Source organism: Corythoichthys intestinalis, chromosome 11 (assembly GCF_030265065.1).
Source record: "Corythoichthys intestinalis isolate RoL2023-P3 chromosome 11, ASM3026506v1, whole genome shotgun sequence".
In the NCBI taxonomy this organism is placed as follows: Eukaryota; Metazoa; Chordata; class Actinopteri; order Syngnathiformes; family Syngnathidae; genus Corythoichthys; species Corythoichthys intestinalis.
The window spans coordinates 30,603,547-30,626,387 of record NC_080405.1 but is presented as its reverse complement, the minus strand read 5'-3'; the positions used below and the strand labels follow the sequence as shown (position 1 = coordinate 30,626,387).

Here is a 22,841-nt window from a genome sequence, read left to right as displayed (position 1 = left end):
GGCGGCTTCTGGTCCCCATTAACCGCGAAAAACGAGGGATCCCTGTATTTCTGAAAAGCTTTAAGAAGCAAGAGTCATTCCCACCACTCGTCGGGCCGGTGTTGTGCCGACACCGGCCGTCACCTCAAGTCCCAGCCGAAAATAACGCGTCTCAGTTGGACGACGGGAGCGATACGAGGCGCCCCCCTCCATCCGTGAGCATGCCGCTTAATTTGACTAACAGTGTGTTTCTTCATTTATATTACCGCTAAATACACAAGTTTGACGCCAATTTAACGGGAGCTATTTTTTTTTCATGGGAGATTTGGCTAGCTCTGGCAGTGTTCAACGCAAGCTGCAACGAATGGCAGTAACTTTTTTATATCGCAAAATGTGAAAATTATTGAAACCATTACTCACCAAATTCAATCTGCTGGCAAATACAGGCAAGTGTGTATGCTGCGCTCTGGTCTGCCCCGGTGTGGATAAGGCCTGCTTTTTGTTCTCGCAGCTTTGCAATGCAACCAAAGGCTCTCCGAGCACTCCACGTACACGTAAAAAGTGCGCGCGTTTGGAATAATGGAACGCAGCTTGGGCCGATGATTGGTTCTCGTCAGCGAAGCATCTAGAAGGATTTGCTGACTGTCCAAATGTCACTTTTTTAAAGAACCGATTTCTTAAGTGCTCAGTTTTCGTACTAAGTTAATCACATGATGATAATAATAATAATAATTAAATAAAACCTCCCGACCCCCCCATCCTCCCAAAAATAATTTCTCCTCGGATCTACGCAATTCACGTAGGTCGCCCTTTTTTACTTCAAAATGGCGAATTTCGCCGAATGGTGAGAGATTTTCATGCCTGATATACGTACATGCAATCAAGCTTCTCGAACACACATCTACATAAAAATTGAAAAGATTATAGTGAAGAAAAAATATATATAACATTGAAAAAAAGTATTAAAAAAATTATTTACAAGTAGTTGAATTCAAATTTTTCAGGCATGCGACTCAATAAAGTTTTTTTTTTTTTTTTTGCGCACTCAATAAAGCTTATTCTTGAAGAGGTCACGGAGGGAGCTGCGTCACACAGCCTACTCTTTCGCCGTTTGCGCTCTACTGTCACATCTACTCGCCGAGACGCCGATTCATCAGAGGAAAACAACGACAAATACGACTCATCTTCTTCCTTGAGTTAATGAAATAATGCATTAGCTTGTGCTAAATGTAGTTTTAGATTCATTCTGCACGTTTCAAAGTCGCTCGCTCAAACAAACCGGTGTTGTGCATTTTTCGGCACAACACCGGCCGTTGCTTGCTTCGCATGCCTCCCTTTCAATAGTTGGCGCTTCGCTCGGAAATTTATTTAAAATGATCACATTCGGTTCGTCCTTCCTGACATCACAACGACACTTGGGATAAGTAGTCTCTTGTGCTGCTTTCGGTTTTGAAAAAGGACAAGAAATGATGGAAATATGGAGATGGATACATGGTCCATGCAGCGTTTTAATGCATATTTATGAGTGCAATAAAACTATAAAACTCAAATGACATTATCTCCCGTTTTTCTTGGCTGATTGACTTCAATTAAAAACTGGTGTGGACATCAACTTCCGCACTTTCAAACGAGACCAACCAGCAGCACGTGGGTGATGTAATTACAGCGTGACGAAGCTTCAAAGACGATATGCGTAAACGCGTCGCTGCCAACACGTTCGGTGTTAAAGGGTTAATATGATGTATAGTACATGTTTCTGGACAGTTATTTTGAGATTTAGGGGGTATTTAGGGGTACTTAAAGGATGAATTCCAATTAACAGTGATATGAAAAAGTATCTGAACCTTTTGGAATTTCCCACATTTCGGCATAAAATCAACTTCAAATCTGATCTTTGTCAAAATCACACAGATGTAAAAACAGTGTCTGCTTTAATTAACCACCACCCACCCATTTATAGGTTTCCATATTTTAATGAGGATAGTATGGAAACAACGAAAGAAGGGGGAAAACAAGGAAGTGAACCCTCTACCTAAGGAAACTTAATGAGCAATTGAAACCAATTTTTACCAAACCTTTTAAGTCAGGTACGTGCCCAATCACTGATGAGTGGTTTAAAGCTGCCCTGTCCTGCCTGATGTGCATCATGGCTCGGTCAAAAGAGCTGTCTGAAGACCTGCGATTAAGGATTGTTGATTCGTATATAGCTGGGAAAGCATACAAAACCATCTGTAAAAGTCTGGATGTTCATCAATCGACAGTCAGAGAAGTTGTCTACAAATGTAGAGTTTGGCACTGCTGTTTCTCTCCCAAGGAGTGGCCGTCCAACAATAGATGACGCCAAGAGTTCAGTGCAGAATACTCAGAGAGGTAAAAAAAGAACCATGGAATGTCTGCTGAAGACTTACAGAAATCACTGACACAGCCCAATATCTGTGCACACATCAACTATACATAAAACTATGGCCAAGAATGGTGTTCATGGGAGGAAACCAAGGAGTAAGCCACTGCTGTCTTTAAAAAACATTGTTGCTCGTTTAATGTTCACAAAAAGGCACTTGGACACTCCACAGAAGTTTTGGCAAAATATTTTGTGGACTGATGAAACCAACACACAACGTCATGTGTGGAGAGAAAATGGAACACACCAACATTAACACCTCATCCCCACCGTGAAGCATGGTGGAGGGAGCATCATGATTTGAGGCTGTTTTAATGCCTCAGGGCCTGGACAGCTTGCAATCATAAAGGAAGAATGAATTCAAACGTTTATCAGGATATTTTGCTGGAAAACCTGAGCCCGTCTGTCAGACAGTTGAAGCTAAAAAGAGAATGGATGCACAACGAGACAATGATCCAAAACACAGAAGTAAATCAACTTCAGAACGGTTTCAGAAAAACAAAATACACGTATTGGGGTGGCCAAGCCAAAGTCCAGACTTGAACCCCATTGAGATGCCGTGGCATGACCTAAAGACCGCGATTCATGCCAGACATCCCAGGAATCTCACTGAACTACAGCAGTTTTGTAGAAAGGAATGGGCCAACATTAGTCCTGATCGATGTGCCAGACTGATCTGCAGCTACAGGAAGCGTCTGGTTGAAGTTATTGCTGCCAAAGGAGGGCGGCCACAAAATATTAAATGTGATGGTTCACGTACTTATTTTTCCCCCTTCTGTCATTGTTTGCATACTATTCTCTTTAAAATATGAAAACCTATAATTTTTTTGGGTGGTTTTAGTTAAAGTAGACACTGTTTTTTTCATCTGTGTGCTTTTGAAAAAGATCAGATCACATTTGATGGTGATTTTATGCCCAAATTCCTTAAGGTTCAGATACTTTTTCATACCATTGTACGTGGAAATTCTGATTGTTTCCAACGTCGGAACGGAACTCGTTCTTAACCCGGGGACTACCTGCAATAAAATTTGAAGGGCAAAAAATGTATAAAACAAAACCGAAACAGTATGCAAGTGAACCGAAACGAACATGTAAAACCGAAATGGTTCAATACATCCACGTGAACGCGTGAATAAAATTCTAAATAAATAAATAAATACAATAGCAATACATAAATACACATTGTAAGAATCAGATAGTGATTTATTTACATAATTTTGCATATTTCTCAGTCCAAACAGGATTTTCTTGAAACACCTCACGTATTGAGAAATAAATTGACTTGACAAAGTCTGCATGCGCTTTTTTGACAGGATCGAAGCAGGACCCGCTGCTGGCGTCAGCTGACTACAGTCACGTGTCCTCCCTCCTCTGTTTTGGCTCGACCACATTCCTATCAGTCAGCCTCTTGAGACGAGGCAGAAACATTCCCACAAGCCCCTTTACGAGGTGGCGTGTCAACAAAACTGAGAGGTTTTATGGTCTTTAAGCTTGATAGCAAAGATAATGAAGCAATACTCTCGTCACAGGCTTCCGATTTGACATTTGACTTATTTTCCAAATCAGGTCTCTCGCTGCGTCTAAGAATAAAGCACGACGGCTGATTAACACCCGAGACGAGCTGGGCTTGATTTGCTGCGATGATTTCTATTCTGCCAGAATCGTTTAAAATGGTAAACGAAAGGTCAAAGTGTTCCTCGTTATCTACGAGCGAATTTGTCGAGTCAAAGTATTTTGTATTCGTGCGGTTGCGAGAAGTTACTGATTAGCTCCGCCGCAATCAAATTATGCAACTTTTCTACCCAAGAATGGGATGTTTGGTAAATATTGTTATCTATTTTTATGTTATTCTGGGTTTTTTGTAGTTGTTGTTTTTTTATTTTTTAATCTATACTTTAAAAAGATGACAACAAGAAAAAATTCTCTTATCTTTTATATATTTATTGATTTGACATCTATTTTAACTAAAAACAAAATAAGATACATTTTCTTATTATTTTTACTTATAGTAAAACAATAAATGAAAGGGAAAAATTAATATTCTCTTTTGTTAATAATTGTTCAATCCTGTATTTAAAAAAACATTTTAAATAAAAAATAAGAAAAACAAACCATTTTCTTTATTTTTTATTTTCCAAAATGTCTGAATTTTAGTTAATTATTACATTATTTTTAATTATTTGTATCACACAAAAACAGTATTAATTTTAACAATTCTTTCATCCCCCCCCCAAAAAGGGGAAAACAACAGCAAATACCGTATTTGCCCGAATATAAGACGGTGTTTTTTGCATTTAAATAAGATTGAAAAAGAGGGGGTCGTCTTATATTCGTGGTCATAGATATTATGACGATGTTCTGTCATGAAAGATCTCAGCTACTCTCCCCATTCACGACGCTAGATGGCGCCAGATATACAGTGGGGCAAACAATTATTTAGTCAACCACTAATTGTGCAAGTTCTCCTACTTGAAAGATTAGAGAGGCCTGTAACTGTCAACATGTGTAAACCTCAACCATGAGAGACAGAGTGTGGAAAAAATAAACGGAAAATCACATTGTTTGATTTTTAAAGAATGTATTTCCAAATTAGAGTGGAAAATAAGTATTTGGTCACATACAAACAAGCAAGATTTCTGGCTGTCAAAGAGGCCTAACTTCTTCTAATGAGGTCTAATGAGGCTCCACTTGTTACCTGTATTAATGGCACCTGTTTTAACTGATTATCGGTATAAAAGACACCTGTCCACAACCTCAGTCAGTCACACTCCAAACTCCACTATGGCCAAGACCAAAGAGCTGTCAAAGGACACCCGAGACAAAATTTTTAGACCTGCACCAGGCTGGGAAGACTGATTCTGCAATAGATAAAACGCTTGGTGTAAAGAAATCAACTGTGGGAGCAATCATTAGAAAATGGAAGACATACAAGACCACTGATAATCTCCCTCGATCTAGGGCTCCATCCAAGATCTCATCCCGTGGCGTCAAAATGATAACAAGAACGGTGAGCAAAAATCCCAGAACCACACGGGGGGACCTAGTGAATGACCTACAGAGAGCTGGGACCACAGTAACAAAGGCTACTATCAGTAACACAATGCGCCGCCAGGGACTCAAATCCTGCACTGCCAGACGTGCCCCCCTGCTGAAGAAAGTACACGTCCAGGCCCGTCTGCGGTTCGCTAGAGAGCATTTGGATGATCCAGAAGAGGACTGGGAGAATGTGTTATGGTCAGATGAAACCAAAATAGAACTTTTTGGTAGAAACACAGGTTCTCGTGTTTGAAGGAGAAAGAATACTGAATTGCATCCGAAGAACACCATACCCACTGTGAAGCATGGGGGTGGAAACATCATGCTTTGGGGCTTTTTTTTTGCAAAGGGACCAGGACGACTGATCTGTGTAACGGAAAGAATGAATGGGTCCATGTATCGAGAGATTTTGAGTGAAGATCTCCTTCCATCAGCAAGCGCATTGAAGATGAGACGTGGCTGGGTCTTTCAGCATGACAATGATCCCAAACACACAGCCAGGGCAACAAAGGAGTGGCTTCGTAAGGAGCATTTCAAGGTCCTGGAGGGGCCTAGCCAGACTCTAGGTCTCAACCCCATAGAAAATCTGCAGAGGGAGTTGAAAGTCCGTGTTGCCCAACGACAGACCCAAAACATCACTGCTCTAGAGGAGATCAGCATTGAGGAATGGGCCAAAATACCAGCAACAGTGTGTGAAAAGCTTCTGAACAGTGGCGGCGCATTGTGTTACTTTGTTACTGTGGTCCAACCTCTCTGTAGGTCATTCACTAGGTCCCCCCGTGTGGTTCTGGGAATTTTGCACACAGTTCTTGTTATCATTTTGACGCCACGGGGTGAGGAGGGAGTTGAAAGTCCGTGTTACCCAACGACAGCCCCAAAACATCACTGCTCTAGAGGAGATCTGCATGGAGGAATGGGCCAAAATACCAGCAACAGTGTGTGAAAAGCTTGTGAAGAGTTACAGAAAACGTTTGGCCTCCGTTATTGCCAACAAAGGGTACATGACAAAGTATTGATATGAACTTTTGGTATAGACCAAATACTTATTTTCCACCATGATTTGCAAATAAATTCTTTAAAAATCAAACAATGTGATTTTCTGTTTTTTTTCCCCCACATTCTGTCTCTCATGGTTGAGGTTTACACATGTTGACAATTACAGGCCTCTCTAATATTTTCAAGTGGGAGAACTTGGCACAATTAGTGGCTGACTAAATACTTATTTGCCCCACTGTAATTGAAGCAATGTTCTGTCATGACAGATCTCAGCTACTCTTTTTGCATTATTTTATTGCAATGTTTTTCCTTATTCAGATTTGTTTCAAGACTACAGTTACAGTTAAACTTCGCTTTGATGGTTAATGCAGTTATTGCAATTTTGTTGTTTTATAGATTGGTTTATTTACATTTCAAAAACCAGAAGCCATTCATTTACGAATGTGATTGCACTTTAGTTTACATATTCAAATGTTCAGATATTAAGATTTGAATGAGGCAAAATAACATGCTTTTTCTCTCAAATATATTGTTATAATAATTTGTTTCGGATGTACTGTAATTATTTTCTGTATAAAAATTAATTTGGTGTTCAAAAAGTCTTTTTTCAAACTTGAGTCTTGAAAAAGAGGGAGTCGTCTTATAATCAGGGCCGTCTTATATTCGGGCCAATACGGTACTCTGTAATTTCTGCAGTCCTTGATGAAACCAGATGATTATCTTAGTCATGAATCCAAGTGAGATATTTGCAAATGTCATGCAACAAATTACATAAGTTCCATAAAATTCAAAGTTTGTCATGTCATATTACACTAAAGCTAAATCACATACACACTCATCCACACACACGCAGACACAGAGACATCAGGGTTTGCCAAAGGGATGAAAAAGGACTCAATGGACGTTTATGAAAAAACATTTGGCCTTTTTTTCCCAAGTCGAAGACGGATAAGAAAGAAGCTCAGGTAGGTGCTGGTGCACATAAGATGTGGTACACGATCCCCCTTTCGGTAGGAAACTTGGCTCGAGTCGGAGGCTTTAGGTTTATCAACGCCTCCTGACAGATGGAACGGAGCAGCTTGTGGGAGTGCGAAAGCCCTTTCGGCTGCGTGGCTTTGCCAGGAGCGGCCATTTTGAAAACAGACCACAAGGCAGGGGGCGCTGTTACATTGTCATTCATGTTTTCTAACTCATTGAAAATGACACTGAAACATAATCATTCTCTGCCGGATGTGATAAATCGTCAATAAGGGCTGGCGCGAATCGATCGACAACAAATCAATGTTCGAATGAATCGACAATTATTTTATAATATTTTAAATATTGTTGAGTCGATTCATAGTTTAAAGACATTGTTGACCTAAAAATTGCCCAAACACTTTTTTGAGTCTCTAAATAGTCATTATATGGAAGTAATTCAGAGTATGATTCTCTAACACTAAAGTTTTTCAGCGTTGAAATGCAGTCGCAAAAATAAAACCAGTTACAAAAAATTCCATTGCAAATTCAGCAATTAAAAAGTTTATATTACTACTTCTAATTATTGTCAAATTAGTTTTAACTATCAAGTATGAATTTAATTATTGAAATAAACAATAAACATAATATATTAATATCAACACATTTTACATGTATAAAATATACAGTATGTAAATAAAAAATACCGTAAACATATTTATAAAATATTTAAATTATTTTCAAGTTTTGCTTTAGCTATGAATGTATTTTATTTTACATCAACACCCATGGAAAAATACTTTAATACAATAAAATGAATACAATTGGCAACCGGGCCATAACTTTGAGACCACTGTCATATATAAATTATAAATTATCTTGTGATGAACAATCTATGGTGGAATCACCATAATATGACGATTGTTATCATGCACAACAAGGATGTTTAACTTGCGGCCCTGGAGCCAATTGCAGCCCGCAGGACATTACAATGGTACCTCTACATACGAAGTTAATTCGTTCCAGGACCTTGTAAGTCGAAATAGTCGTATGTCGGGCAGGATTTTCCCATAAGAATAATATGAGATATGAGAAAAGATAATTCCATAATTTTGTTCCACAGCCCGAAAACCTACACTAAATCCTTAATAAATACTGCTGGTAGTATTACAAATGGCAATTACATATAGCGAACCAAATAAATTATAAATAAAAATTGTAAAAATATAATAATACTCATAATTGCTGTAATAATGTAAGGAATCGGGTTCTAATGTGGCGGACGTGTTTTGCGTGACTGACGTGACAAGAGAAGAAAGGTGCGGTAGAGATTTTACTTTCTCTTTGAATGTTTTGTTGTTGGCATCAACTGCGGCGTACAATTTACAATATTGACAATAATGACAATATTGTCATGCCACTTCAGGACTCGCGCATCACGCTCATATTTTTTATCATTTCCATCTTCATTTCAATGGTCACCTTTTTTTCCACCACATACACGAACCTTCTTGGAACCCATGACGATTTCTCTCGCAAGAAAATCCGCCGTGCGTCCGTCTTGTGGCAAAACAAAGACAATGCGGCACTGTCATAAATCGTCGTATTTCGAGCATGTCGTTGGATGTAGAAACAAATGGTGAGCCAAATTTTACGTCGGATGTCGAAAAGATCGTGTGTCGAAGCGATCGTATGTCGAGGTACCGCTGTATTTTGTGGACCTTTTATTTGACATTAAATTGTAGTATTAGTGTGGCCTGTGCATATTTTGCCATGGGCAATTAAAAAAAAATACATACATATATACTGTAGGCTTACTAGGCTATATATTTTTTTCCAATAAAATAATAAAATATTTATAAAAAATATTAACAAAAAAAACATAGTACAAATGATTGTAAAATAACATATATATCAGTAATAATAATAATTAAGTAATTAAATAAATTTAAAAAAATCAAACAAATTATGAGAAATTTGACTAATAAAACAAATTAATTGAAAATTAAATTGTTTCAAAGATTTTTACAATAGTAATAAATGAAAAAAAGAATAATAAACACAAAAATATTTAAGAAGCCATGAGCAATAACAATAAAACACAAATAATTCTATATAAAATAAAATAATATATATTTTTTTTAATTAAAAAAAAATTGTAATCAGTTAAAAGAATAAATAATAAGTACATTAAAAAAAAAAATAAAAAAAAAATGCATGCGTAGTTTGCGTAGGAATTTTTGGGGCGTTTTGTTTTCATGTTTAAAATCTCTTACCGCCTAACATAGCTGGCGCTAATGCTAACATTTGGTGGCGTTTTTACCAACGAGTTAGGCAAAGTGAATTAGCAACATTAGTCCCTTTTATGGGCTATCCTGACTAAATCCCAGACTCAATTTCCAGTGTTTCCATCCCCCCAAAAATTGCGTTTGAGTCCTCAAATATAGAAAATTTTGGGAGGTACACTTGAATTGGATGTTGCGATTTTTCTCTCCTCTCTAGATGTCGCAGTGTCCTCCTTTTGAAACCCGTTTTCTCTTTGTCGATGTGCTAGGGCCGAATGAATGTTGTTTGATTTGAGAGAGGAGGGTTAGCTGAGCAAGCGTAAGGGACTAGGTTAGTACCTGCCAGAGAGGGGGAGCGGAGCTTGGTACAAGGGTGCAGGGGAAGGACAGAAGCCTCTGAAGAGAGCCTGAGGGGGCACCTTGCCGTCCCCAGGTTTGTGGATGACACTGTAAATTGGCTCAGCCCGGCTGTGGGGGTACAGGAATCACAGTGAACGACGGGACAAAGTGTAGGACAGGAAGTAAAGCACGCTTAGCAGAGGTGGGAGGAAGTCATCTGGAAAAGTCACAAGTCAGTCTCAAGTTCCAAACGGATTTTCCATGCTGTCGTAAGTACAGGTTAACTTTTCTCTAACTTCTCTTAAAAAACTAAATTAAAACTCTTTGAGTTTATCACAAATTGACGTCTAACATATATCAATGTTTTTCTGGTGTGTACACGACATGAGAAATGAAGATACTGCAACGTCGATGCTAATTTTTGTTAGCCTGTCGGTAGATTTGGCATAACATTTTAGCAAAGCGCTAGCAGACTTTTGTTGATCACAAAATTATGTTTTGGCTAAACACTATAATCAGTTTTGTTTGAAAAACCAAAGAACATATGCTAATAAGTAAAAGGTCGGGGGAAACTTAGTCAAAAATTGAAAAAAAAACACTGTTTTTACTGAAACAAATAAAAGAAAAAAATTGTAAATATTCCCAGATTTGTAATTAAACCAAATTTGATATGTGCAAACATCTGCTTTTGCGTTTCAATTTGGAAAAAAAAAAAAACAATCTCCTTTTGATTAATGTATTAAATTGTTATTTAATTTTGTTAAGAATAAAAAGCAAGGACAAAAATGGTAAATATGGTCTTATATATATTTTTTTAACACTTATACATACAGTGATATGAAAACGTATCAGAACCTTTTGGAATTTGTCACATTTCTGCATAAAATCATCAAATGTGATCTGATCTTTGTCAAAATCACACAGATGAAAATACTGTGTCTGTTTTAACTAAAACCACCCAAACATTTAAAGGTTTTCATATTTTAATGAGGATAGAATGCAAGCAATGACAGAAGGGGGAAAAATAAGTAAGTGAACCCTCTGCCTAAGGAGACTTAAAGAGCAAATGAAACCAATTTTATCAAACATTTTAAGTCAGGTGTGTGCCCAATCACTGATGAGTGGTTTAAAGCTGCCCTGCCCACTATATAACACACATCTTGTAAGAAATGTCTTGATGAGAAGCATGGTCTGATGTGCATTATGGCTCGGTTAAAAGAGCTGCCCGAAGACCTGCGATCAAGGATTGTTGATTTGTATAAAGCCGCTAGAGGATAAAAAAAAAAAAAAACATCTCTAAAAGTCTGAATGTTCATCAGTCGACAGTCAGAGAAGTTGTCTACAAATGGAGAGACTTTGGAGCTGTTGCTTCTCTCCCAAGGAGTTGCCATCCACCAAAGATGACGCCAAGATTTGAGCGCAGAAAACTCAAAGAGGTAAAAAAGAACACTAGAGTCTGCTAAAGATTTACAGAAATCACTGGCACAGTTCAATATCTCTTTGCAAACATCAACTACATGTAAAACTATGGCCAAGAATGGTGTTCAAGGGAGGACCCCACGGAGGTAGCCACTGCTGTTTAAAAAAACATTGTTGCTCGTTTAATGTTTGCAAAAAGGCACTTGGACACTCCACAGAACTTTTGGCAAAATATTTTGAGGACTGATGAAACCATGGTTGAATTGTTTGGGAGTAATACACAACGTCAAGTCTAGAGGAAAATGGAACAGCTCACCAACATCAACACGTCATCCCCACCGTGAAGCATGGTGGAGGGAGTATCATGATTTGGGGCTGTTTTGCTTCCTCAGGGCCTGGACAGCTTGCAATCATTAATGGAAGAATGAATTCAAAAGTTTATCCGGATGTTTTGCAGAAAAATCTGAGGCCGTCTGTCAGACAGTTGAAGCTAAAAAGAGGACGGGTGCTGCAACAAGACAATGATACAAAACACAGAAGTAAATCAACTTCAGGATGGTTTCAGAAGGACAAAATACACCTTCTGGAGTGGCTAAGTCAAAGTCCATTGAGATGCTGTGGCATGACATAAAGCCAGCGATTCATGCTACACATCCCACAACAGGCCAAGATTAGTCCTGATTGATGTGCCAGACTGATCTGCAGCTACAGGAAGCGTCTGGTTGAAGTTATTGCTGCTAAAGGGGCGGCCACAAAATATTATATGTGATGGTTCACGTACTTATTTGTCCCCCTTTTGTCATCGTTTGCATACTATCCTCATTAAAATATGAAAACTTTTAAATGTTTGGGTGTTTTTAGATAAAGCAGACAATGTTTTTTCATCTGTGTGATTTTGACAAAGAATAGATCACATTTGATGGTGATTTTATGCAGAAATGTGAGAAATTCCAAAATGTTCAGGTACTTTTTCATACCAATGTACAACACAAATAATTATAAGTAAATTGTGTGTGTGTGTGTGGGGGGGGGGGGGGACGACTTTGTAATTAATCAAAAAGAAATGTTTGAAAACATTTGCCATTGCTTTGGAAAACAATGATATAGCTGCATAATTAATATTCCTCGTCTATTCACCCAGTTTCTTTTTAATCACACTGTTTTTGCTTCCAATGCACATTTCCAGCTAAAATGTAAATGCTAGAGGTATAGAACAGTAAAAAACATGCAATATAGCTGAGCTACTGACTTATCGCAAAATGGATCAGTAATCTACATATCAAAATGATCTTTTTGGCAGCCCTAAAATGGCTGTTAGATTGTCATTTTAGAATATAGCTGGGATCAGATAAAGGCACCTTGGGTTTTATTGTGATTTATAATGTTAGATGATGACATGATCGGTACTCTGTCGAAGTCAAGTCGAGGGGTGAAATTACTTGGAAGTCCGACTGGAGACAAGCGGTTTAACTCGAGACCCCCCCACCTCTGACGCATAGCAACAAAAGATGCGACATACAATGTAGACAGCTTGCACAAAAGGACATTACAGAGCCACAGTGACAAAAACACCCCAGCAACACAACACTCACACACAGGGAGCCTCCTCCCCAGAGTTGTGGGTTAACATGATTCAAGGCCTCCAATCAACCATATGTGGATGTAAATCTGTTCCATCGGAGTTTGAATATAAATTTCTACAGGGATTTTTTGAGCATCGGAATGCAGTCGCAAATATTCAGTCACAAAAAAAAAAAAAAAAAAAAAAAAAAATTCATCTGGACAATGGAGGAATTTTTAAACTTCATTTTTTTGTGACTGAATGTTTTGTGCCTATTTTTTGCAATCACATTTTTTGTGACTAAATTTATTCGTGACCATATTATTTTGCGTCTTTTTTGAAAATGGAATTTTTTCTTGTGACTGAATGTTTTACGATGACCCCGCAACCCGACCCTGCATTAAGCGGTAGATGAATGGATAGATGGATTTAGATGACGATGTTTTGTAACGGATTTTTTTTACATCTGATTTTTTTGGCAATTGAATTTTTCTTGTGACTGAATTGTTTGTTGACTTAATGTTTTACGATGTATATTTTTGCGACAATGTTTTGCAACTGAATTTTACTCAGTTGTGACTGAATTTTTTTTTTTTTTACCCAATTTTTTGCGACTGAATTCCAAAGCTGAATTCAGCATTAGAAATTCATATTCAAGCTGTTGTGGCACAGATTTACTTCATAAAACCAATGCTACAGTACATCCACTTCTTGGGATAAAGGTACCACACAATGTCCAGCTTCCGCATTTTTTGGCTTCCCGAGGTGACTGAACATGTATGTCTTATGTTCACGCTGACAAAACCAGGACAACGCAACAGAGAACCAAAAAGACTGAAATTTAACTCACTGGCTACCATTGACTGTGACAGACATCCAGCCTATTTTGACTGGAAGTGGCTGGCCGTAAACGATCACTTAATAGTAAATTACCCCATCCCACCTTTTTAATTATTTTTTAAAAATAGATTTAATTTTTTTTTTTTTTTAACAAAAAATTAAAAAGACTGTATTCTCATTCCTTTTTTAAGACCTAAAATTTTACAAAAAAAGGATAATAAAAGAGGAACTACTGTTATATTTTTTATAGTTGTACATCGAAAGCAACAATACAGTAAATATTGTTTTTTTTATTTGTCTTTAACTTTTTTCAATTTTTTAATAAAGTACCGTGATCCTTCGCTATTTCTCACTTCAATCTTAGCTCTCTCAGTACATCGCGGATCTGTTTCAATTACAAAAAAAAAAAAAAAAGAAAATACAGATGAGCTGTCCCGAACCGATCGGATGGTCTCACTCTCTCTCCCTCCTTCCCTCCCTCATCCTGCTCCTTGTTCGTCAGGCAGTAAACGTGCACAGGAGTTGCTGATTAAAGTTATTGATGATTGACAGATTTTTTAGTTTCATCTTGCCAGAGTCATAAACTTCAAAAGCACCGCATGCGCCAATCATGGTTTAACTTGTTAAACAGTTGTTGTGGCAAACTGATTATGTTTGTTCAGCATCGTGAACGGATTTGAATGGACTCACTCAATGGCGCATTCAATAAAGCCAAGTATTTTTCTACTACTTTATTCTCTTTTAAACAATAATTTGGTGGGACAGTAACATGTTTAAAACTTATCATAATCATTACATTTGAAGTTTAAAGTGCTTAAAAAGTTCTTAAAGATTTCTGTCCGCTGTGATGAAAGCCCTTCCACTCAAGATAAACTGGACATCAATCGCTGTCAATGGCAGTGAAACATGACAAAAAAAAAAAAAAAAAAAAAAAAAAAAAAACCTGGGGAATTTAACAAAATATCAGAGGCAATACCAACAGGTAGAAATCGGAATTTTGAATAATTTGAAATGTGATGACAATAACTTTAGGAATGTAAAATACCAGGGAAAAAAATGTGATTTAGGAGAATTAAGTTGCAGCATTAAAAAACATTTGAAGAAATAATATTACAAAAATAAAATAAAATTGTACAAAAATACTAACATACAGTATATTACCAGCCATATTAGAGACCGTTGCAAAATACACGAAAATATCAACAAAAATGAATCAACAAGTCATTGTTAATGTTCTACACAAATGCATTTAAGATTCACCGGTGTGTGTAAACTCAAGGTGATAACGGCAGCCATCTTGAAACTGTACATGCCATAAACCAGTGCATCATTTTATGGTAACAGTATTCAAGTAGGAACTGTCTTTGTATCCATCACACTAAACATGCAGCCGTCGGTCTTGAAAGGCTTACAGCGGAATCTTGAAACAGTAAGAGTCCAGGTCACGTATACGAGCGTGTTCACGGGGGAGTTTGAAACAGTCTGAGAATTGTTCCTGCTCCCACCACATTTGACATGTTTGACTTTGAAGAGAACTCTTGAAACAGTGGAAAAGTAAGAATTATCATTACCGAGAAATAGGGCTGAACGATCTATAATTGGGATTTCAATTCGAATCATGATTTTCTTTAAGTTTCCGTGTAGAATTCACAAAGTCATATTTACAAACATGACATGCAATTATATCATAAGATCAAAACATTCTAATTCAACTCAAGTGTCATGCTGCCTTTTTAAATATTTGTTTTTAAACATTGGTTCTAAATGTAGTGCCACTTGCTACTATATGAACACTCTAAATTGTCCATATCTGAATATGTAATTAAAATATATGTAAAAATGTATATTTTTATTAGGCCTGAACGATATATCGTTTGAACATCGTCATCGTGATGTGTACACGCAATACAGTGATCCCTTGTTTTTTGCGGTTAATGGGGACCAGAACCGATAAGTTAAAAAAAACCAGCACCCACTCCCCCCCCCCCTTTTTTTTTTTTTTTTTTTTTGTGTGTTCACTGTATTTATTCAGATTTAGCATTGGAATGAGATATATATATATATGTATAATATGACATGTTTTTTCACTCCCCTCCCAAAGTGTAATAAACAAAAAAACTATATATATAAATATTTTACTAAATGTTTTAAACATGTTACTGTCCCACCAAATTATTTTTAAACAAAAATAAAGCACAAAACGCTTGGCCATAAAACTTCATTATAATATCATTATGAAGTCTATGGCTTGGCTTGATTAAATGCTTCATAGAGTGAGCCCAGCCAAAGCTGCTCACAGCCACAGCAACTGCTTAACAAGTTAAACGATGATTGATGCATGCGGTGCTTTGAAGTTTGCTTCTCTGGCAAGGTCATACATAAACATCTGTCAATCATTGTTAACTTTCATAAGCAACTCCAGTGCACTCACTGCCTGACCAACAAAGAGCAGGGAGCGTGAGGGAGGGAGAGTGAGACTATGCGATCGGCTCGGGACGGCTCATCTGTATTTTTTCTTTTTTAATTGAAAATAAATTTGTGATGGACTGACAGCGCGAAGTTTGAAGCGCGAAGTAGCGAGTGATGACTGTTCTGACATTGCAAGGTCGTGCGATATTCCTTTTTTTTTTTTTTTTGAACAAGCAAACTCGTTTTTCTGCTTCATGCTCGTACAGCGTCGCAAATTCACCCAGCTTTGACGCTCACGCTGCCAAGAACAGCCTCTCACTTACACAATGAATGAGTTGTCTTTGATCGTAGTGCTACCAAGCCGTCTATGGCCAGTTCAAAGCTACAAACCTGTCAATTATCATTAACTTTAAATACCAAATGCCAGCTGCACTTGTGACCAAGAAAAGATTTGGTCGCACTGCTTAGCAGGAGGGAGGTGTGAGAGGCTGAGTGGACTCACTCAATGAAGCATTATAGACTCCATTATAGGCCAATATAGAGTTTGAAGTCTATGGAAGCATGTAATAAAGACAAGCATTTTTCTAAGTTATTCTTGTTTAAAAATAATTCACATTATGAAGGTGGCACAATGGCACAGTTGTTAGCACGTTCATCTCACACTTCTGGGATTGTGGGTTTAATCTCTGGCCTTCCTGTGTGGAGTTTGCAGGCTCTTCCCATGCCTGTGTAGGTTTTCTCGGGGTTCCTGCTGATTGAACACTCCAAACTGTCGGTAGGTGTGAGTGTGTGCGTGAATGGTCGTGTGTCTATATGTGCCCTGTGACGGCTGGCAATCAGTTTAGGGTGTACCCAGCCTTCTGCATGGAGTTAGCTGTGATAGGATTGAGCACCCCAGCGATGAAAGATGAATGAACGTTATGGAGAGCGATTAAAAGTACAGCGTTAAAGGTGATGCAATGAAAAATGTGGGTGCGTCTACATTGTGTGCTAGTGCACCTTAAGAAAAACCCACACCAAACAATGTAAAGTGTAAGTGAAAAAGTAAGCCTTGGCAATATACTGTATATCGCAATGTTAATTTTTTCCAATATCGTTCAGGCCTGTACCAAGCAGCTTTTCAAGTTATCTGGTGAAAATTCTTCTAGTTTTAATATCGTAATATATCGCAACCCCCCCCCAAAAATCACAATGATAATTTTTTTCAATTGAATTATATTTATCGTTCAGGCCTAATTTTTAGCCAAACATACCCTGCCTTAAAAGCTGTATATTTTATTTATTTATTTTTCACAACAACGACATATCTATTGTGATATTTTGAAATAGAGCATTTTCTCTAAATGTGTTAGCACAACAAATCTTGGTTCACATGAAAACGATTGTGGACTCTTTGAAATTGCAATGTTTAAATTCACAATTATTCTTTCAGCACTACAAAGAAGTCATGTGGAGGTCAGAGGGTGTGCAAAACATACTGGACATATGCTAGCATATCATTAGTAATTGATTTATTAGCATTGCATTTTAAAAAATTGGATTGTCTGAGTTTTGCGGTGACATATCTTGCTCTGATTTTTATTTTTGAAGACTGCTATATTACCAATTTTTTTTAGGATGGAGAAGGTTAGGCCTGTCGCAATTAACAAATTTCAGTAGGCGATATATTGTCTCATAATTATTGACGATATGTGATATTATTGCCTGTTTTTTTTTTCAACCTATTCAACCATTAATATCGTGTCAATACATCCTAATCACCGATTCAAATGCAATAAATTATTATTCTTAAATAAAACACAAACTATATTAAAATTTATAAATAGAAAAAAAAAACTGTATAATGAGTCATTTTAAAGCTAGTTAGGTGCAGAAAATCAAATAGGTAAGAAACCAAATGTCATTTTTGTCATCTACCAATTAGACCCCATTAAAAGTGTTAATTTTATCTAAAATGACTGTCATTTTTCCTGCAAAGTGCGCATGCAACAAATTTGAAGCCAAATTATTATCATTTATTACATCACATTATCATTGCCAATCACATTTTTCATAATGAGTGTCATTTCAAATTTATTCTTAGTGTAGAATCTGAAGTATATGCGATCGCCTCCAGAAATCTGGACATAACGTGTTTTTATTTTGAAATCTCCACCGGAAGTTTGCTAAGCCGCCAACCCTAAGCTTTACACTTTGTAAAAAAAACAACAACAAAAAAACAAAGTGCACTTCGCTTTCATCATGCATGCGGTATCAGCAATAGATTTTTTTTTCTTTTGTTCGCATTGCTTGCAAATTCTTTAATCCAGCGAGTTTTCAAGTTTGAAGTGTCACCTTTTAACCGCAATTTGGGTTGTGGAGAAGACTGCCAATGTTTTATAGCAGGCTAAAGTGGTTAGTACATTGTTTTTTTTCCATTAGCCTCAGTGTAGCAATGGTAACGTTTTACACTGTTTAATATAGAAGTGTTTCCTTATTTTGTATTTTTGAATTTTAACTATACGGCGTGTCTATGGCCAATAAACATCTGTGAAAGCTACTGGAGTCTCACATGCAATCAACATGCATGTTTGCCGAGTGCACGTAGCACACGCACGCACAAATGTATGTACGCACGCATGCACGCGGCGATAAATCGCAGCCGGGAAAATTACCGCCCTCATTTTTATTTACCGTGTAATAATTTGACTTATTGCATATCGCGACTGGCTCAGTCATTTTTTTTTTCCATAATGTTTTTAATTGCTTTTGTTAGTGGCTAATTCTTTTCCATTGCTGTAGTAGTTACCATATGTGTTCACCCACGTCATCATTTATTAATTTTCATGAACTGTTTGTTTTATTTATGCACCTTAAGTGCATATGGTGTGTTGTTATTTAAGACACCCCCTGTTTGTTCATTCAGAGACATCTAGAGGCTGTTCTGCAGTATTGCTTGATAAATGACTGGAATTTGATAGACGGACTTTATGACAATTTTGAATTTTTTTGGGTGATATATATTGTCATGAGGCCCAACACTACTCAAAATAATTTGATTACAAACAAAAGTGTGGTGGCCTTTTTGTGGAAAAGTTATTTAAAATGACATGTTTTATTGCTTTTGTTGATGCATGGGGGTTTAGATCAGGAAATAAAATAATGAATATTTATTTTTCGTCATATTTATTGCTCGCTTATTTTATAATTTTATAAATTTAACCCTTCTGTTATTATTTATTCAATAAATTAATTATTGATTCACTCACTGCAATTAGATTATTAAAATGAAAGTTGAGTAGGAAAGTTGTTGATATGCTTTCTTAGTTTCTGTGTCATATGAGTTAATTTGACAAAATTATAGTTTGGTCAGTGTAAAAACAGTCGTTTTTTAAAACGGCTCCGATTCCTCTGTTAATGTGAATGCCAGCCAATGAGCTAATAAATGTGATAATATATAATATTTTAACATCGATTTTGTGTTTGTGAAGCCCTTTGGTAGCCTTTTGATTATTTTGAGCTATAGAAATGAACTTGACTTTTTACTGGCCAATTCTTTGCCAGTCTAGTAGTAGTCACTGTGTGTGTTTCACCCACATCATCATTTGTTAATTTTCATTCACAGTTTGTTTTATTTATGCACCATATGTTTGTGTCGTGTGCTGCCTTATGACACCCCTGTTTTTTTTTCTCACTAATGTTGTTAGGAGTACCAGCTCCTTAGTGTAATGAACGGTTAGCATACTATGCTTAATAACTGACCATAGTGACAATAGAATTACAATTATAGTAAATTTCCTTTCCCCCAGTTCTTTATATAACTGGCAGGCTGACAGGTTTTTCTTGCCCCAACCCCCTGCCAGGCTAAAACAGTGCTACAAAATGCAGTAGAAAAAGTATAGATATTTTAACCACATTTTAACCGCATCTGGTGACATGCCTGAAAGCGCACTGGCAACATCTTAAGAGTCAATATGTGAGCAAACCTGTCTCAGCTCTCTGCCTTTGCATTGAATTTTTGCTTCTTTGTTAAAACAGCATTCTAAGATTGTGCCATTTTTTAAAGACTATGTTAATGTATTGTTATTTTCATTTATATTACAATATATTATTTAAGGATAATGTAGGGTATAACCATCTGTCTCTGAGCAATCACGTCATTTATCCATTTATGGTGCGAAGGTGCGAGTAATGGTTTTCCCCGACTAGTGACGTACCTGGTGAAGTCTTCCTCTCCCAGCATGTGGCGGGGAACTGGCGAGTACCTTGACGGGGTGACCTGGGGCGGCGGGTAGGGTGGCTTGGGCTCCATGGCACCCATGTAGTTGTGGCTCACGTGGTTGTCTACCATGGTGGGGAAGGCTGGAGGGAGGGCCAGGCCAGCAGGGGGGAAAGGAAGAATGATTACACCATAGGGGCCACAGGTAGAAGCAGGAAGAATCATGTTAAAAAAGCTCTTTCAGTTCTTAACAATGAGAAAAGAAAAAATGTTGTGGGCCTTACTTTAAATGAATACGAGCCTTTTTTTGTGAGTCAGTCGATGGAGATTTTTTTTTTGTGGGCATTATTTATGGATGTAAATCTGCTATCGGAGTTTAAGTACGACTTTTTTTCCCCAGCATTTTTAAGATTTTTCATTTTTACAACTGAACTTTTTGCGACTGAATTTTTGTGTCTAATTTTTTTTAAGCTACAATTTTTGGCAACTGAATTTTTTGGGGCTGAACTTGTATGACTAAAATTGTTGCGACAAAATTTTTGAGCTAGAAATTCATATTCAAACTCCAATGGCGCAGATTTACTTCCATAGTCACCAGTGTTGTTAATAACGGCGTTACAATATAACGGCGTTACTAGCGGCGTTATTTTTTTCAGTAGTGGGTAATCTAATTAATTACTTTTCTCATCTTGGCAACGCTGTTACCGTTACTGAGGACGGAAAGGCATGCGTTACTATGCGTTACTATATTGGTCGAAAAGTCTGAGGGAGACGGACTCACCGAGACGACCGAGCATAACAGGAGTGGGGCGGAGGCAAAAAAGTTGTGACGCCGAGCAAACGCGATGCTAGGTAGCTCCAATAATACATGTTGTAGCCGATAGCCTACAAACTACGCCCACATGTTGTGGTAGATATGGTAGACATGGTAGATATCACATGTACTGTATATAGATATAACTAGATGCAAATGACAGACATGGCACTAAAAGCGTTAGTAGACAGCCGCCATCTTAAAGCAGTAGACTTTTTAGGACGGCTCTGTTGTAGAGAACCTTCCTAGCGAACCTAAGTAACTTTTTATCTAAAATACTTCTAAATCGGCAAAATCTTGACTTGAATCTATCTTTAAATGATGAAACAGTTTTAAAACTTTCATATGTCGAAAGTAGAGAGAAGGGAACTAATGCAATAATGGGAGCAATTTTAACAACTTTTAACAGTTGATTCAGGGTAAAGAGTAAATTAGGGTCAAGAATTGGGCTCGGGCCAATTGTACCAAAAACCTTCACAAAAACTTTACATTGTGTGCCCAATGTTTTTTTTTTTTTTTTTTTTTGAGGGGGAAAAAAAAAAGTAATTATCACCAATTACTTTGCCAAGTAACTAATTACTCTTACATTCAGGTAATTGAGTTACTAACGCAATTACTTTTTGGGAGAAGTAATTTGTAACTGTAATTAATTACTTTTTTTCAGTAAGATTAACAACACTGATAGTCACTCAGTGACAGAGATTTGAACTAGCAATGTCACTGTGTTAGGCTGAATATACCATAGGAAATGTGTTTTACGGGGGGAGAAGGAAAAAAAAAAAAAGTTTTGGGGGTAACTTAAGAATTTCTCCTAGTAAAAATACAACCCTGTTCCACATGAATTTTTTTGAGGGATCATTTGGAGTTGTAATGGTATGAATGGTGTGTAAAATGTGGGAGAAAAACGATACAATTTTTGGGACAAAAAAGGAGCAACAGCAAACAAAAAAATATCGATTTTATGACCACCCGATTTCAACCGTTCAACCTTCAAACTGTTTTTGCTCCCTCCTCTATTAAAAAAACTGAAAATTCCACCAAAAAACATAGCATTGAACTCCTTCGAGTAACTTGGCCCCACGGTCAACAATAATAAACCCATTACGAAAAAAAACAAACAAAAAAAAACCAAAACGCCCATTGATTCCATACATATTAAACTCCAACACACAAATAAAACCCACATTGGTTGTCATTTAAGCAGGACCCATAAAATCAATACTCATTGACTCCCATTAATCTTGGATTCACACACAAAAAAAAAAATCCCCACCGGTGGTCATTATTTTTACCCAAAACATCTTTGCCTCTGCACAGAATTCACATTTATACACTAACCTTTAATGATACTTCTTCACCCTTTTGATCAAATGGTCAGGATTTTTAACTAAAATGCTCCAGGAATTGCATTTTCTACCTTTTACAGCTGTTAACCATCAAAGCTAGCATGAAAATGTCGTCAAATAGTTACCCTTCTTACTAAATGCTTGGTCCTAGAAGGATTGAAGGCACTTTGCCTGGAGATTGTGGGCTCCCATGCGCAGGTGGGATGTGAGAAAGCATCCACACTCAGTGGGAGGCAGAGAACTAAGCTTGTTGTTGCTGTG

The 22,841-nt window shown here is 37.2% G+C and overlaps 1 protein-coding gene across 17 annotated transcripts in view; it reads right to left on the bottom strand.

Moving 5' to 3' along the window:
* The window catches only part of dlg3 (discs, large homolog 3 (Drosophila)), a 188,116-nt gene that overhangs the window by 70,207 nt on the left and 95,068 nt on the right, over positions 1-22,841 (bottom strand). For 8 of the 17 annotated variants that reach the window (XM_057849769.1, XM_057849764.1, XM_057849772.1 and 5 more), the window contains one exon: positions 20,419-20,581. In XM_057849769.1, the coding sequence (XP_057705752.1) occupies positions 20,419-20,581 (163 nt within the window). Of the gene's footprint in view, positions 1-9,993; positions 10,123-20,418; positions 20,582-22,841 lie in introns of all 17 variants that reach the window. The other 9 variants (XM_057849768.1, XM_057849775.1, XM_057849778.1 and 6 more) reach the window with 2 other exon arrangements.